We start from the raw sequence: 12,881 nt of genomic DNA on the forward strand, positions 1-12,881 counted from the left end.
GTGTTTCCATAATGACAAATCTGAACTCAGTTTCTGGTATAAATAAAGCCTTTGTCAAACTGCCACTGTGCCTGGGTAATGCCAAGGACAACAGCAGTTTCAGTACAATACATTTTGAGAAGTGTGTGTGTTTTGTTTTGTTTTGTTTTGTTTTTTTATTTCTGAGAACAATTAAAATTAGACTACAGGAACTTCACACAAATCTAAACATAAAAAGTCCAAACTGTAGCACTACAATGCTACTATTCAACTTTGCAGACACAAACAGAACGTGAATTGGACACACGCATGACGAAAGTATAGGCTGGCACAAACCCTTATACCCTCCATATACTGCAAGGACCAGCACAGACCTTAATACGCTGGCCCTGCAAGCTGCTACTAGCAATACCTTTCTACCTACCTAGTTTATCTGTTACCCAAGGTCGTCTTTGTGATATATTATAAAACAGAACGCTAAACTGCTGAATAATTTGATGGAACGTTAAATATGTGTTCCACTTCCAACCATCTCCGACTGAGCTGGAATTTCCAGTAAGAGAACACCACGTGAACATCACTGACGTTTGTTTAAGGAAGTGCTGCTGCCTTATCTAACACCCCAGGTACGGTAAATCTAGTTTTCTACATTTCCTTGCGTTTATTTATTTATGTATTTTCTTGGAATTAAACGTCGCCTGTAGAGATGAAAACACATTTATTATAAAAAATCCGGATGTAAATAAAGTGTTCTTAAGGAGTATTGTGTGCCCTTTGTCGAAAATCGTTTTCCGGATGAGGCGTCACACATAGGTAAACACAAGAAGTCATTACCGTACAGCTACGTATGTATTATTTTATTTTAAATAGCCCTGTCTTTTTTTTTTTTTTATCATATCGGACCATCGCTGCGTGTCCGTGACGACTGCTCTTGTTCGTGGACAAAAAAAGCCTTAGGACGCGTTTCTAGCTGTCGTTCAGAGATTATAGGAAAAAGTAAATCAATAAAGGAAAACGTCTGCCTCTTCCTGAAACTAGTTTAACTCTGCTTGTTGTTTTCTTACAAACACACTGGCAGCTTCGTAAACCAAACAAATGTTAGTTAAGAACAGTAAAAGTGAGGGTTTATTTAATGTTATTTAACACGTTAGTTGAGAAACGCTGGCCACTCGCCACACAGCATGCACATCTTAAACACAGGCACGCATTATCGTGGTCAGGACTGAGAAATTATAAAGACATGAAGTGAAATACGTATTTGTAACTTGATCGTAGAGAAGTATCGCCGGATGTTTTATGTTTTAGTTTTGTAGCACATTTAAAAGAAGAGGTGAAACTTTGAAAGTAAGGTAGAACGGTTGTAGCTTTTAAACCTCTAGGGGGCAGCAGAATTTCACATATAATTGAAAAAAAGCCTGCTTTACACAACATTACCGAATTAAAGTCTAACCTGCTTATTATTTTCACTCATGGTGGCATCTATAGCTTGTATATGATTTAACTTGTACACATAATTATAGCATTGGAACATGCTATCTAAATGTTTTCTATAAAAAGTAATTCAGTCCACTATGTTGGTAGTCAAGGACAGATAATTCTATTTCCACATCCCACTTCTCATCTGGTTTGTTTCCTTTGCAGTAAGATAATGTGGGAGGCGCACAGAGGGATCCATGTTGACCAGTCAGAGCTGCTGTGCAAAGAGGGCTGTGGTTACTATGGTAACCCAGCATGGCAGGGGTACTGCTCCAAATGCTGGCGGAAGAGAAACAGGAATCAACCTGACCAGAAGAGAGACACTGGGTAAGAGGGGGCAATCTCTGGCTGCAGCATAGCACGGGAGTACGGTGCTGTTTACTTTTGGTATAACCAAGGAACTGTTTTAACAACCAGAAATATTTGTAATCTGTAAAAGCTGCACCTACCTTTCTGTCGCAATGAACAAGACATATCAATCCCCCGTTCCTCCTCCTCTCTTACCTGTCATGATTTCTCCACTTTCTTTCGGAACAAAGTTCAGGACAGCAACCTCTCCTTTGATGCCCACATGTCCTCCTTGGTCAAATCTTCCTTCAACCATCTTCGAAACATCTGCAAAGTCCACCCCTACCTTTCCCTCCTGGATGTGGAGATACTTTGTCGTGCATTTGTCTCCTCTCGACTCGACTACTGCAGCTCTCTATATGGTGGTCTCCTGGCACGCACCATAAACTGACTGCAGCTAGTTCAGAATGCCACTGCCAGGATCCTTACCAGATGTAAAAAACGTGATCACATCACCCCCTGCCTTGCCCAGCTGCATTGGCTACCTGTAAAGTTCAAGATTTCTTTCAACACTCTCCTGCTCACCTACAATGCCCTTCATCACACAGGTCCTGAGTACCTCCTCAACCTGCTGACCCGCTATGTCCCTGCCCTCAAGCTGAGAATGCTCGTTTAGCTTCATGGCACCGACTCTTTGGAACGCTCTCCCAGCTTTGGTGTGTGATGCTCCCACCGTCACTCACTTTAAATCAACTCTCAAGACCCACCTGTTCTCTCTTGCTTTCCATTCTCTTTAAGCCTGATCTATGGTATTAGCTGCTGTGTTGCTGCTATTATTTCTTGTATTATGCTACTATCATGTATTATGTTTTTTTTTTTTTTAACTGTATATCATGTTTTATGCATTTCTCTGTATTTAAAATATTATGGATTTTCTTGTTGTTACTGCATCTTGTAAAGTGCTTTGTGATGGTGGTCCACTATGAAAGGCGCTATATAAAATAAAAATTGATTGATTGAAGACAGCAGCTGTGACCCTTTGATAGTCTGATAACTGGCGCTCAGTTGGTAGATGCTTCTACAAGACCACCCAAATTACTGATGTTCCTGTCTTTACTTTAGAAACCATTCAGAACAACGTAGCTTCCAGCATTTGGATCAGAAGCATAATTCATTGAATTGTGGAAGGGGTTTTACCTGCAGTTTCTCTCTGTAGGCCTTGTCCCAGTGTGGAGGGGGGGAAGCCCCTGACCTTCTCCAAGTTTGAGGAGAAGAAGAGCAGTGAGATGAGCCGGCGTGTCAACACCATGAAGAGACTCTTCGGGGGCTCCAGAACTCCCCCCAAGAGAGGGAGCGGTAGGTAACCCATACGACTGCCCCTTCATTCCAATACTTTTCATTTGAAAACCACCCACCACCTTCTGGCAAGGTTTTAAGTACTACTGCATTTTAGAACCCCTCAGATTCATTCAGGAGTTAGTTAAGCACCATGCAAATAAACAAGAGGAGCTTAACACACCCATTACCAAAAGACACATAAGCTGCAAGCATTAGGGATTTGGAAAATAACATCTTTATATATATATATATATATATATATATATATATATATATATATATATATATATATATATATATATATATATATATATTTTTTTTTTTTTTTTTTTTTTTTTTTTTTTTTTTTTTTTTTGTTAATGTAATTAACTCCAAAACTGTTCTTGCTGATGGGCTCCCTCCAGTTTGTGAAGTTAAACACAGAAATATGATTCAATGCTTTTTATTAAAATTCATTGCAGCTTTCAACAACCACAGGCTTTTTAAATTATGCTCAAGCGTAATTGGCTAGCCTACAGATTTGTTTCTGAGAGTCTGATTGTTTTGTATTGCAGTCAAGTTGTGTGGAAGGGTGTGGTGAGCTGAGCCATCTGAACGCCCTCTCTGTCTCTTTCTCCAGAACCGGCTGAGACCCAGTCAGTCACCTCAACAGCACCTCAAAAATCACAACCCGGGGACTTCACTGAATTCCTGAAATCCCTACGTAAACCCTCCACCCAGGTCCTACACCGGCGCTGCACTGCCTTTCTCAGCAGCCTAGAATCACAGCGGGTAACACTCCCTCAGACATCCCTGTCTGTCCCTCTCACTCACCCAACCACCCAGGAAAGGAGGGATGACCAAGGTTTAGAACCAGTTTATCACAGGAAATGATACAGCTCCTAGAAAAAAGGAAGTGCACCATTTCTCTTGCTACTGCACCATACTTGAAAAATCTGTATAGCCACAATTAGAATAAAAAAATAAATAAAATACACCAAATAATCAACCCGTGGTAATGTCGCTAATGCTCATAATCAGGAGGAACATTGATTTCAAAACCATGGTTATCGCTCATTTGTAGGTCCTTGTCTGTTTTGTAGTTTTACCTTATAATCTGAACAGAAACAGGCTACTATATTATAACTGATTGTCGTGGTCCATTCTTGAGGAAGATTCATGCAAGTAGACTAGCCTTCCTGTTACAAGAATGAAAGCAGAAACGGTGGAAGACAATTTGAGTATTTTTGTATGAAGGGGTGGTAATTGAAGGTTTTTTTTACTGCTTGCTGTAAGAGCACCTTGTGATTTATTTTAGTACCTTCCAGTACAGAAGCAGTCAGACCTGGTCCAGGATTTCTACCAGAGCATCGCAGGACACTTTCAGAGTGAGTACAATGAGACTGAGACTTAACTCCGTTCCAGGAAAGCAGGAGGCTGAGAGCTGAGGGACTGGAAGGCAGAATTTCCTAGATGTCAGTGAGCGACGAGTTAGAAATGTTGGAGGCAGTGAGGTCTAGAGCTAAGGAAGTGGGAGATAGTGGGGCCTTGTAGTTATAGTTGAGGGACTCGTTAGAAACCAAGGAGAGAGAGAGAGACCTAGTGGTCAGAGCTGAAGGACTAGGAGACAGTGAAGCCTGGTGGTGTTAGAGATGAGGGACTGGGAGGCAGTGAGGTCTAGGGATTAGAGCTGGGTTACTGGGAGGTAGTGCGACTCGGTTGTTTAGGGTAGCTGATCAGAGGTGATGGACAGGGAGGAAGTAAGGTCAGTTGGGTTTTGGAAATGAGAAGTGTCAAGTCCACAGTATTGAATGTTGAATGTAAACTGTTTCAAATGTAATCTGTTGAAATGTGTGGTTGACTGTGCCTCTGCCTGCCATTGCTGATTCTTCATTCTGAGCCTTGTGCTCCCCTCTGCTCCCTCAGGCTTCCCAGAGGAGCAGAGTGCCCTGATGATGGAGCACATCGAGAAGCTAATCATGACGCGGCTGTACAAGTGGGTGTTCTGTCCAGACAGCTCGGACGATGAGCACAGAGACCTGACCCTGCAGAGGAGAATACGGTGAGAGCACACAGCGCAGCACTGCCGAGTACAGAGCTCGCTGTCTGAGTCATTGTAATTGAAATTACAAAAAGAAGAGAGTTAGGACCTTGCAGGGCTCTAAATGCAAGAATTGCACTTCAAGTGTTGCAATATTTTAGGAGCAACATGTGATATAATGTGTACAAAAAGACAGTACAACTATAAAAAATGGCTGTATAAGATTTGATTATTACAAAGAGACCAAGTAAAGAAGACTTATTTATAAAACTGAACTTTGCTTGCAGCTCAAGCAAGGGATTATAGTTCTGTCTTTTGAACTTGTCCATATATTTTTATTTGGCATATGCAAATAAGCTTTGATTGTGTCTTATTGTACTCATCTCTTTGTAAAGTTGATTACCCCCCCTCCGTTTTTTCCTAACTTGTTACCTTTTTGTACGTGGGAAATTGATGGATCCTCCCCACCCTTATCTCCCACCCTGCTTGACATCTGACCACACTGTCTCCTCAGAGCACTCCACTGGGTCACCCCACAGATGCTTCGCATCCCAGTTGGCGAGGGTCGCTCTGAGGTCAATGACCACTTCCTCTCGGCCATCACAGGTGAGTACAGAGCAGGATCTCTGTGGGTTGATATGTTTTGAACTTCAGAAGCTTCGCTGACATTCTGCAAAAGATGACTGGATTGTGCCAGCAGATAATATAGACCTGCTTCAACTACCAGAACCCAGCATGGTTTTGCTGAGAATGTTATCTACCATGACTTTAACCATTTCTGTGAGCAGTGTTTTATAACTAACCACTAGGGGATTTTTACCTTCTCTGCTGTGGTTATGAAAATCTCCATACAAAATTACACAACCTTAGTGGTCATTTCACTTCAGAAATTCAGCAAAACAAGCGGTTAAGAAAATGATCTTTTGTGCTGGAATAGATGCAGGTGCATGTTTGGTGCCTGGCCAGTAGGGTCTGTTGTAGTGCAATGAGGAGAAACATTCCCTGCCAGTTTTGCCTCTCTAACCTAGTGGAGCACCAGAGCCTATGCAATGACTGGAGACTTAGCACAGCCAGGATGCGAACCGCCACTTCCCTGACTGAAAGCACCACCAGTGCTTTTAACAGATGCGCCACTTAGATACTCCAGGAATAGCTTTTAGGAATAGTAAGTAATCATAAAAGAACACATATGAGAGGATATTTAACAAGTAATACTTTATATATTATGACAATGTAGATGCCGTAAAGTAGCCCTATGTCTTTTTGTTCCCTCTCTCTAGCAATAATCGGGATGGACGCTAAGCGTGCCCCTCAGGACAAGCTCTCCTGTGTGTTCAAGTGCAGCCAGAGTATCTTCACTGCCCTGGCCTCCTCCAACCCTGAGCCGGCCAACGCAGACGACTTCCTGTCGGGGCTGATCCACGTGGTGCTGAAAGCCAACCCTCCCCGCCTGCACTCCAACATGCAGTACATCATCCGCTTCGGGCTGCCACACAGCCTCATGGCCGGGGAGTCTGGATACTACTTCACCAACCTGGTGAGAACCACACTCTGCCTAAAATGAAGGAGCTGAATCTGGTAGTCAGATCAGGGAGTAGTTGATGCAGTTTTGCTCCCTCTTCATTGCATTGACTCTACCCCAGGAAGTGGATTGCTTAGTCCAGTACAGTAAGTCGCATTCAAAGACACGTTAAGGTAGGTGTGAGCAAAACAGGTTGCACACACTCAACACAGCTCTAATAAGCCAGTGAGAAAACTGTATTAGGTTCGGAGTTACAAATCTGTTTTACAGATTAAATGTTTAGACCATTTAAGCTACTGTACACTTTAAATGAAAAAGTATCCTGGATTTTGTATTTTTAGATGTTGATCCCCATTTACAGTGGTTTACAATGCATCAAGATACTATAGATAATGACGCTTTTGGGGGAAAAAAACAAACAAATAAACTGACAAATCAATGCAACTGGGATTTTTGTTTGAACCTTTACAGCCTTATTAATAGGCATGTTACCTATATACTGTGGCTAATCAAGTTACTAGACTGACAGAGGGCTTAACCTTTCACTGAACCCATGCCTGTGCTGTATTGTACCTGCACTGTGAACAGACAGACTCTTGATATTTCAGTGCTGCCCTTCTCTTCCCTCAGTGCTGCGCTGTCACCTTCATTGAGAAGCTGAACGGGCCGTCTCTGAACCTGACCCCCGAGCAGTTTGAGGGGTACATGCAGGGCAGGAAGCCGGCGGAGCGGGAGAGCCCGGTTTCGGAGCCAGAGTCTGAGGGTCTGCAGCTGGCCAAGAAGAACCGGGAGCTGCTGAGGGAGATTGAGAAGCGACAGGAGCGGGTGGCGCTGGGGGTGCGAGAGATGGAGGAGGAGCTGGGGAAGTGGGTGCAGTCTGTGCAAGCTCAGGTGCAGGAGATCAAAGCAAATGCTGCTCTGGATGTTATTAGCACAAAGAGTTAGCACCCTGGAAGAGAGTAGCTTCAAACGCCATTTGAATTGCTTTCTGTACATTCCCCTTGCTGTTTGATGAGTGCAGTTGTTGAGTGCGCTTCTGGGTTCTGCTGCTCTGTTGCCTGGCTTGGACCCACTTTCTGTGTTTATAAATGCAGAGTAGATGGAGCTGACAGAGCTCGATGGTCACATTACATAGTTTGAATTGAATGAGTGAAGCTGTTCAGTTCGAACATTTATGATTATCAAGAGAACCTCAAAACAAGCTCAGAGATCTTAAATACATAGTGGAGAAGCAGAACCCAGAGCTATTCATAATTACTGCAAGCACTGTAAAATTAGTAGGGGGGTGGGGTAGGGGGAATGAGATATGAAGCTACTTGCTCTTTAAGCATATTGTTTTAGGGATGTGAAAAAAATTATAATGTCCTCTAAATGTCTTTGATAATTATGGCTCATAACCAAATCCAGTTTCGCCTTTCATGTGGGTCATTGTGCAGCTAACATTCCTAGGACTTTAAAACTGGAGGACACATTAGTTTTTTGCTTCACATCCCTAATTTATTCTGAATGAAGGATATATTTGCCACCCACAATAGTTTACGTACAGACAAACTTCTCAATTGAGACATTGTTCAATTACTGAACAGGGTATAGCAAGTCTTTGGTGATTTACACAAGGGCAGTCACTGGCTATGAAATACAAGACATAACAAGCAACAACCTGTTTACCATAAGCCTTTCTACCGCATTTGTAAATATAGAACATTCTGACAAAGTAAAATATAAAGTAATATAAATCGGCTTCATTGATGTATTATTATGTTATTTTTGCATATCGGTTTCCTTGAAATTTCATGAGATGGCAAATCTACCGTTTAACAAAAAATAGATTTAAGTTTATTTTTTTGTTGTTTTTTATCTTTCTCTTAACTTTTAGTGTGTTTGCATTCTGTTTGCAAGTTTTCCCTAGTTGCCTTTGAACTAAACGTGTCTTTTGATTTAATCATTCCAGAAAGCCATGCAACAATAAGACCCTGCTAGCTCTGCAGTTGAAAAAAAAAATACAAATTGTAAACCTCATAAAAAGGTAGGGGAAAGATTGAAAGGTGAATGTCTAGGGGAAATATTCTGTTTAACCTTGCTGTTTGGCCAAGCTTACTCATTATGGTGCTTTAAACAGATATGGAGGAGAAACTGAGTTAAACATTCAGAAATACTGACTTTGCCTGACAACGGTGCCTGAAATTTCATGAAAATCTCAAGAGGAAGAGACACAGTAGTATTATGTATTCTCTAATATGTATTCATTCAAATTATATTTATTTGATGTCTAGGGTATGTCTAAAATAGCTTTATCACACATTTTTGCCCTGACATAGGTACGAATGTACAGTGTGTACAGGGACGATTAGCAAGTATGTGAGATACGAGAGGTTAGGACTGTTTACTGATGAATATTCCAAAGTTTACTGAGACGCCAGTATATCCAACTGTCTAAGTGCCTTTGTCCGTGAAACTTTTGAACCAGTTAGAGGGACCTACTGAGCCTGTCAGATGAAGTTATATGGTACATTTCTAGAATAATCAATGCCATTTTATTGCAGTGTTGTAGACTTTGTATGTTTATTAATCATTTTCTTTTACCAGTCAAGAACCTGTTGCAATAAGAAATAACAGCTGTTTACATTCAAAGAGCCTTCAGCTGACTTCACCAAAGTTGCAATTAGTTTATTAGCTGGTGACGTCAACACATTGAGAGGTCACAGGTAGCATCATTGTGAAATACCAGTGTTGAGTTTATCTCTGAGAATAAATCCAAAAGCAAATTGCTTTTTTTTTTGTTTTTTTGTTTTTTTGTATGTTAACAGAAACAACAAAACAGAACATTACATTTAATTTGAAATACAATGGCAGATGTATACGTTCAAAATTTAAGTCACTTAAGTCAGGCCCATAGTGTCCTGGGGTTACTCTACAATAGATAGTGTGTTTTGAGGGTTGGAAAAGCCTGTTGTTAAAAATGATGGTAATGCACATAGCAAACCAATGTAAAATGTGCTGTTTAAGAAGTCTGTGTATAGTAATTTACAACTACTGTGAAATGTAGTAATAAATATATATTTACCTTCAGCTGTGCCGTTATTATTATTGACATACAGCACTAATAGAATTTGAATGTAAACATTTTTTTTTTCTATGTTGACAACTTCAAGTGCTTTCAACGTCAAGTGCTGGGGCATTGATCTGAGCATTTGTCAAGGAGGCATTCTGCTGTTGGCAGCATTCTCCATAGTGAACTTTTCTTTGAAACCCATTAAATCCTGCATGCGCTTATGGAAAGTAAAGGAGCTGAAAGTGGGAAAAGGTTTTTTTGCTCTTCTAGGCTATTCTTTTTCAATATTACAAATAGAGACAAACGTATCAGAAGCAGTGACCAAAATGATGTCTGGGTGATGCAGGTCCTGCCATCAGTAAGCTGGGCAAACTTGTTATGAACCAGGATCTTTTCAGAATGTCTGAAACAGTTTGCCATGTGAGTGAATTTTTCAGTTGGCTCTTTTTGTGTTGGTATTGGTAAATGTTCAGCTTTTTTTGATAGGCGCAAGTTTTCTTTCAAAGATAGCTTGTTGTGTGGAAGTTTAGACATTTGATTTGCTCTTCAGCAGCAGCACAGTTCAGAATGGTGTCAGTGGGACATGCGAGTATATATGGAGCATCTTGCTTTTGTTTTTGTTTTATTTTTTATGACAGATTTAAACTTGTAAAATAAAAAATCACATGAACCAGTGCTGGTTTGCAGTTGAATTTAGATTGATCTTAGGCAGAAGAGACTTATAAATCATGCGGGGTTTCAGAGAAGACAGGTTCTGGATCGTAGAGGGTATCGCATCATTCAGTTCAATAGGGACTTGGTCAGGACCCAAAAATCAAGCTGACGTATACATAATGTTGGTATATAGAGGGGCTGGATTGGACAGGTTTTACTGTATAAACTACCATCTCTGCTTGCTTCTTGTGTATTTATGACCATTTAATTAAAGGAGCAATTGGTGACTGTAGCTGTGATTGAGTATGACACAGTACCTTGCAAAGAAAACAAACATTCTCTTGTTTTTAAAATATATGGGGAGGGGAGTCTGTAACTGTTTGTCTATGATGGTCCTGGGCTGAACTGAAGACAAAGGGAACTCTTGGATTGCTCTGGGGTCTGTGCCATCATCTTCTAGATGAAAATTTCCTTTATTAAACCTGTCATTTTGGCAAAAGGTTTTGGAGAGGTTGAGAGTAGTGCGGCGCCACTCATCTCGCTGACAAAGTTTATTTGCAAATAAAAAATTTTCAGTTCGGATTACTTTTCCTTGCATCCTGTTATTTATTGTAAGCACCGAACACTGTGCATTATATGGTCTCCTCTAGTACTCCTTTTCCTCTGCTTGCCACATCGGCCCTGGCCGCGTCTGCTTTTCTCTGGCCTGGTTTGCTACATCGTACGATGTGGCGGGATTACGCCATCACGTAACAGGGAGCCGTGCGCTGGAAAAGCCGACGGGAACGGAGCGACACATTTTAATGCTGCATTATAGTTTTACGTTTAGCAGTGTTAAGCTTCTAGTTTTTTTCTATTAAAGCAAACACAAAATAAACTTTCCACATGTGCATGACGGTGTGGAATGAAATCCTCATCGCTGTCTTCTGATGCAGAACAGTCATATTCACTTTCAATCCATCTTCTTTTAGAGGTTTGGGACAGTTGGATCTTGAGAGGGCTGTCCAAACTTGTATGTAGAGCAAAAATAAAAATTAATAAATGTTCTTTCAATTGCTGCACACGTTGTTTGAGCTTTTTTTTTTTTTTTTTAATGAACATAGTATTGCTACAGGCTTCTTTAACCACTTCAATTCCAGACGTAAAAATGAAACCCCTTCCCAGGTACCAGATTCTGAAAATAATAATGAAAATGTTTTCAAACCTGTAATGGCTGTAACTTGTTAGCATATGATGAATAAAACACAAATAAATGAACAAAAACGCTAATAAAAAATAAAAATCAGTAAACGGTAAATAAAAATCACTCCACATCAAAATGTTTGCCATTGCTGACTTGCTCTGTGCCATTTATTGAAATGTTCAGTACAACAGAACCCGGGGTTGCCTTCACAACCACTGCACATTGTTCTTGTGTCCTTTCTTTTGTTTTCATTTTCGTAGCGGACCCTGCACCTTTGTTTCAGTCTCTGCTTCCCTTGTGTAGGAGGGATAGTCAAAAATGCGTGTACAGGGCTACTTTGCGCAGGCATTGTGATGGATCTGGCTGCTACAGATGTCTGCTTCATTGCCTTGTACCCAGTACTGTGTTTTGATAGTATTTTGTCACAGCACTGTAAAAGGTAATCCAGGAACGGAATCTTACCATCCTCCGCTGAAAGCCAATACAGCACTCAATCAGGCAAGGCTTTTTTCTGCTAGGGTCATATTGCTCCAAGTCCGGATCGTAGGCACCCACGGCTCCCATCAGTTCGTTGTACTTTTTTCAATGTGGAATGGCTTTTTGAAAAATGCTGTTGCTCCTCCAGTGACAACATGGGTCTTTTCTACCAAGCCAACTGTGTACTTTGTAGTCAGTACATTCACGTCCCTTTTGTCGTGCCACCTCCCCAACAATAAAGGATCTAACAAAACAAACCTTTTGTCCAGTTTTTCTTCAGTTACTTTCTTTGGTACTCCTGTGTTGGTTCTAATAGTCCCAATGATGTATGTATTTTGTGTAAGCAAAAATGATGCTAGTCTTGTAGACATGTACCAATTATCAACAATAATGTAACACCCTTGTTTCAGTACATGATCAGCCAAATAAACCATAATCCTTTATGATAAACTGAGTTCACTTGCTTCTGGATAATACGAGACATCATATTTATCCTTGCCGATGTAAATTAGAAAATTCCAGGTGTAACCCTTCAGCCTTTTATCACTGGGACACGGGCAGAAAAGTTTGATTCCGAATCAAGCTTTTTGTTTTTCTGTACTGCCAAAAGTGAAGTCTTCCTTTCCATCAAAACAAGTACCTCATCAATGGCTATATTCTATCCCGGGTCAACTAAATCCATTGACATCTCTATGAGCATGGAAAGAAATGGCTTCAGTCTTGTAGCTGCATGCTCTTTTGTTTGTATAGTCACAAAGTTAAGCGATTAACTTTTCGGGAACAAAAGCCAAAAAGCACTCCAATGGAGAACGCAAACTGTCAAGTTCCACAGCCGCGTGCACATCTGTGTAAACAGGTGCAAAATCAAATGATGGAGGACTGGCATCATGGT

At 40.9% G+C, this 12,881-nt stretch overlaps 1 protein-coding gene across 3 annotated transcripts; it reads left to right on the forward strand.

The window, feature by feature from the left end:
* Positions 1-357: 357 nt before the first annotated feature.
* On the forward strand, positions 358-11,534 carry LOC121300051 (rab5 GDP/GTP exchange factor-like). 3 transcript variants are annotated; one of them, XM_041228408.1, is made up of 9 exons: positions 358-605; positions 1,621-1,782; positions 2,960-3,099; positions 3,701-3,852; positions 4,379-4,448; positions 4,987-5,122; positions 5,616-5,707; positions 6,382-6,638; positions 7,254-11,534. In XM_041228408.1, the coding sequence occupies exons 2-9, from the start codon at positions 1,628-1,630 to the stop codon at positions 7,566-7,568; spliced, it is 1,317 nt and encodes a 438-aa protein (XP_041084342.1). In that variant the 5' UTR covers positions 358-605; positions 1,621-1,627; the 3' UTR covers positions 7,569-11,534. The 3 variants fall into 3 exon arrangements, with proteins under 3 accessions (XP_041084342.1, XP_041084343.1, XP_041084344.1); XM_041228409.1 differs by lacking the exon at positions 358-605 and adding an exon at positions 671-824; XM_041228410.1 differs by lacking the exon at positions 358-605 and adding an exon at positions 671-792.
* Positions 11,535-12,881: the final 1,347 nt, after the last annotated feature.

Source organism: Polyodon spathula, chromosome 25 (assembly GCF_017654505.1).
Source record: "Polyodon spathula isolate WHYD16114869_AA chromosome 25, ASM1765450v1, whole genome shotgun sequence".
NCBI classification, from domain to species: domain Eukaryota; kingdom Metazoa; phylum Chordata; class Actinopteri; order Acipenseriformes; family Polyodontidae; genus Polyodon; species Polyodon spathula.

Bases quoted from the DNA above. Each gene is read 5' to 3' on its own strand.
- LOC121300051 (XM_041228408.1), top strand. From the start codon at position 1,628: ATGTGGGAGGCGCACAGAGGGATCCATGTTGACCAGTCAGAGCTGCTG. The intron at 3,100-3,700 runs GTAGGTAACCCA...CTCTTTCTCCAG, and splicing joins TCCCCCCAAGAGAGGGAGCG to AACCGGCTGAGACCCAGTCA. The intron at 3,853-4,378 runs GTAACACTCCCT...GATTTATTTTAG, and splicing joins GCAGCCTAGAATCACAGCGG to TACCTTCCAGTACAGAAGCA.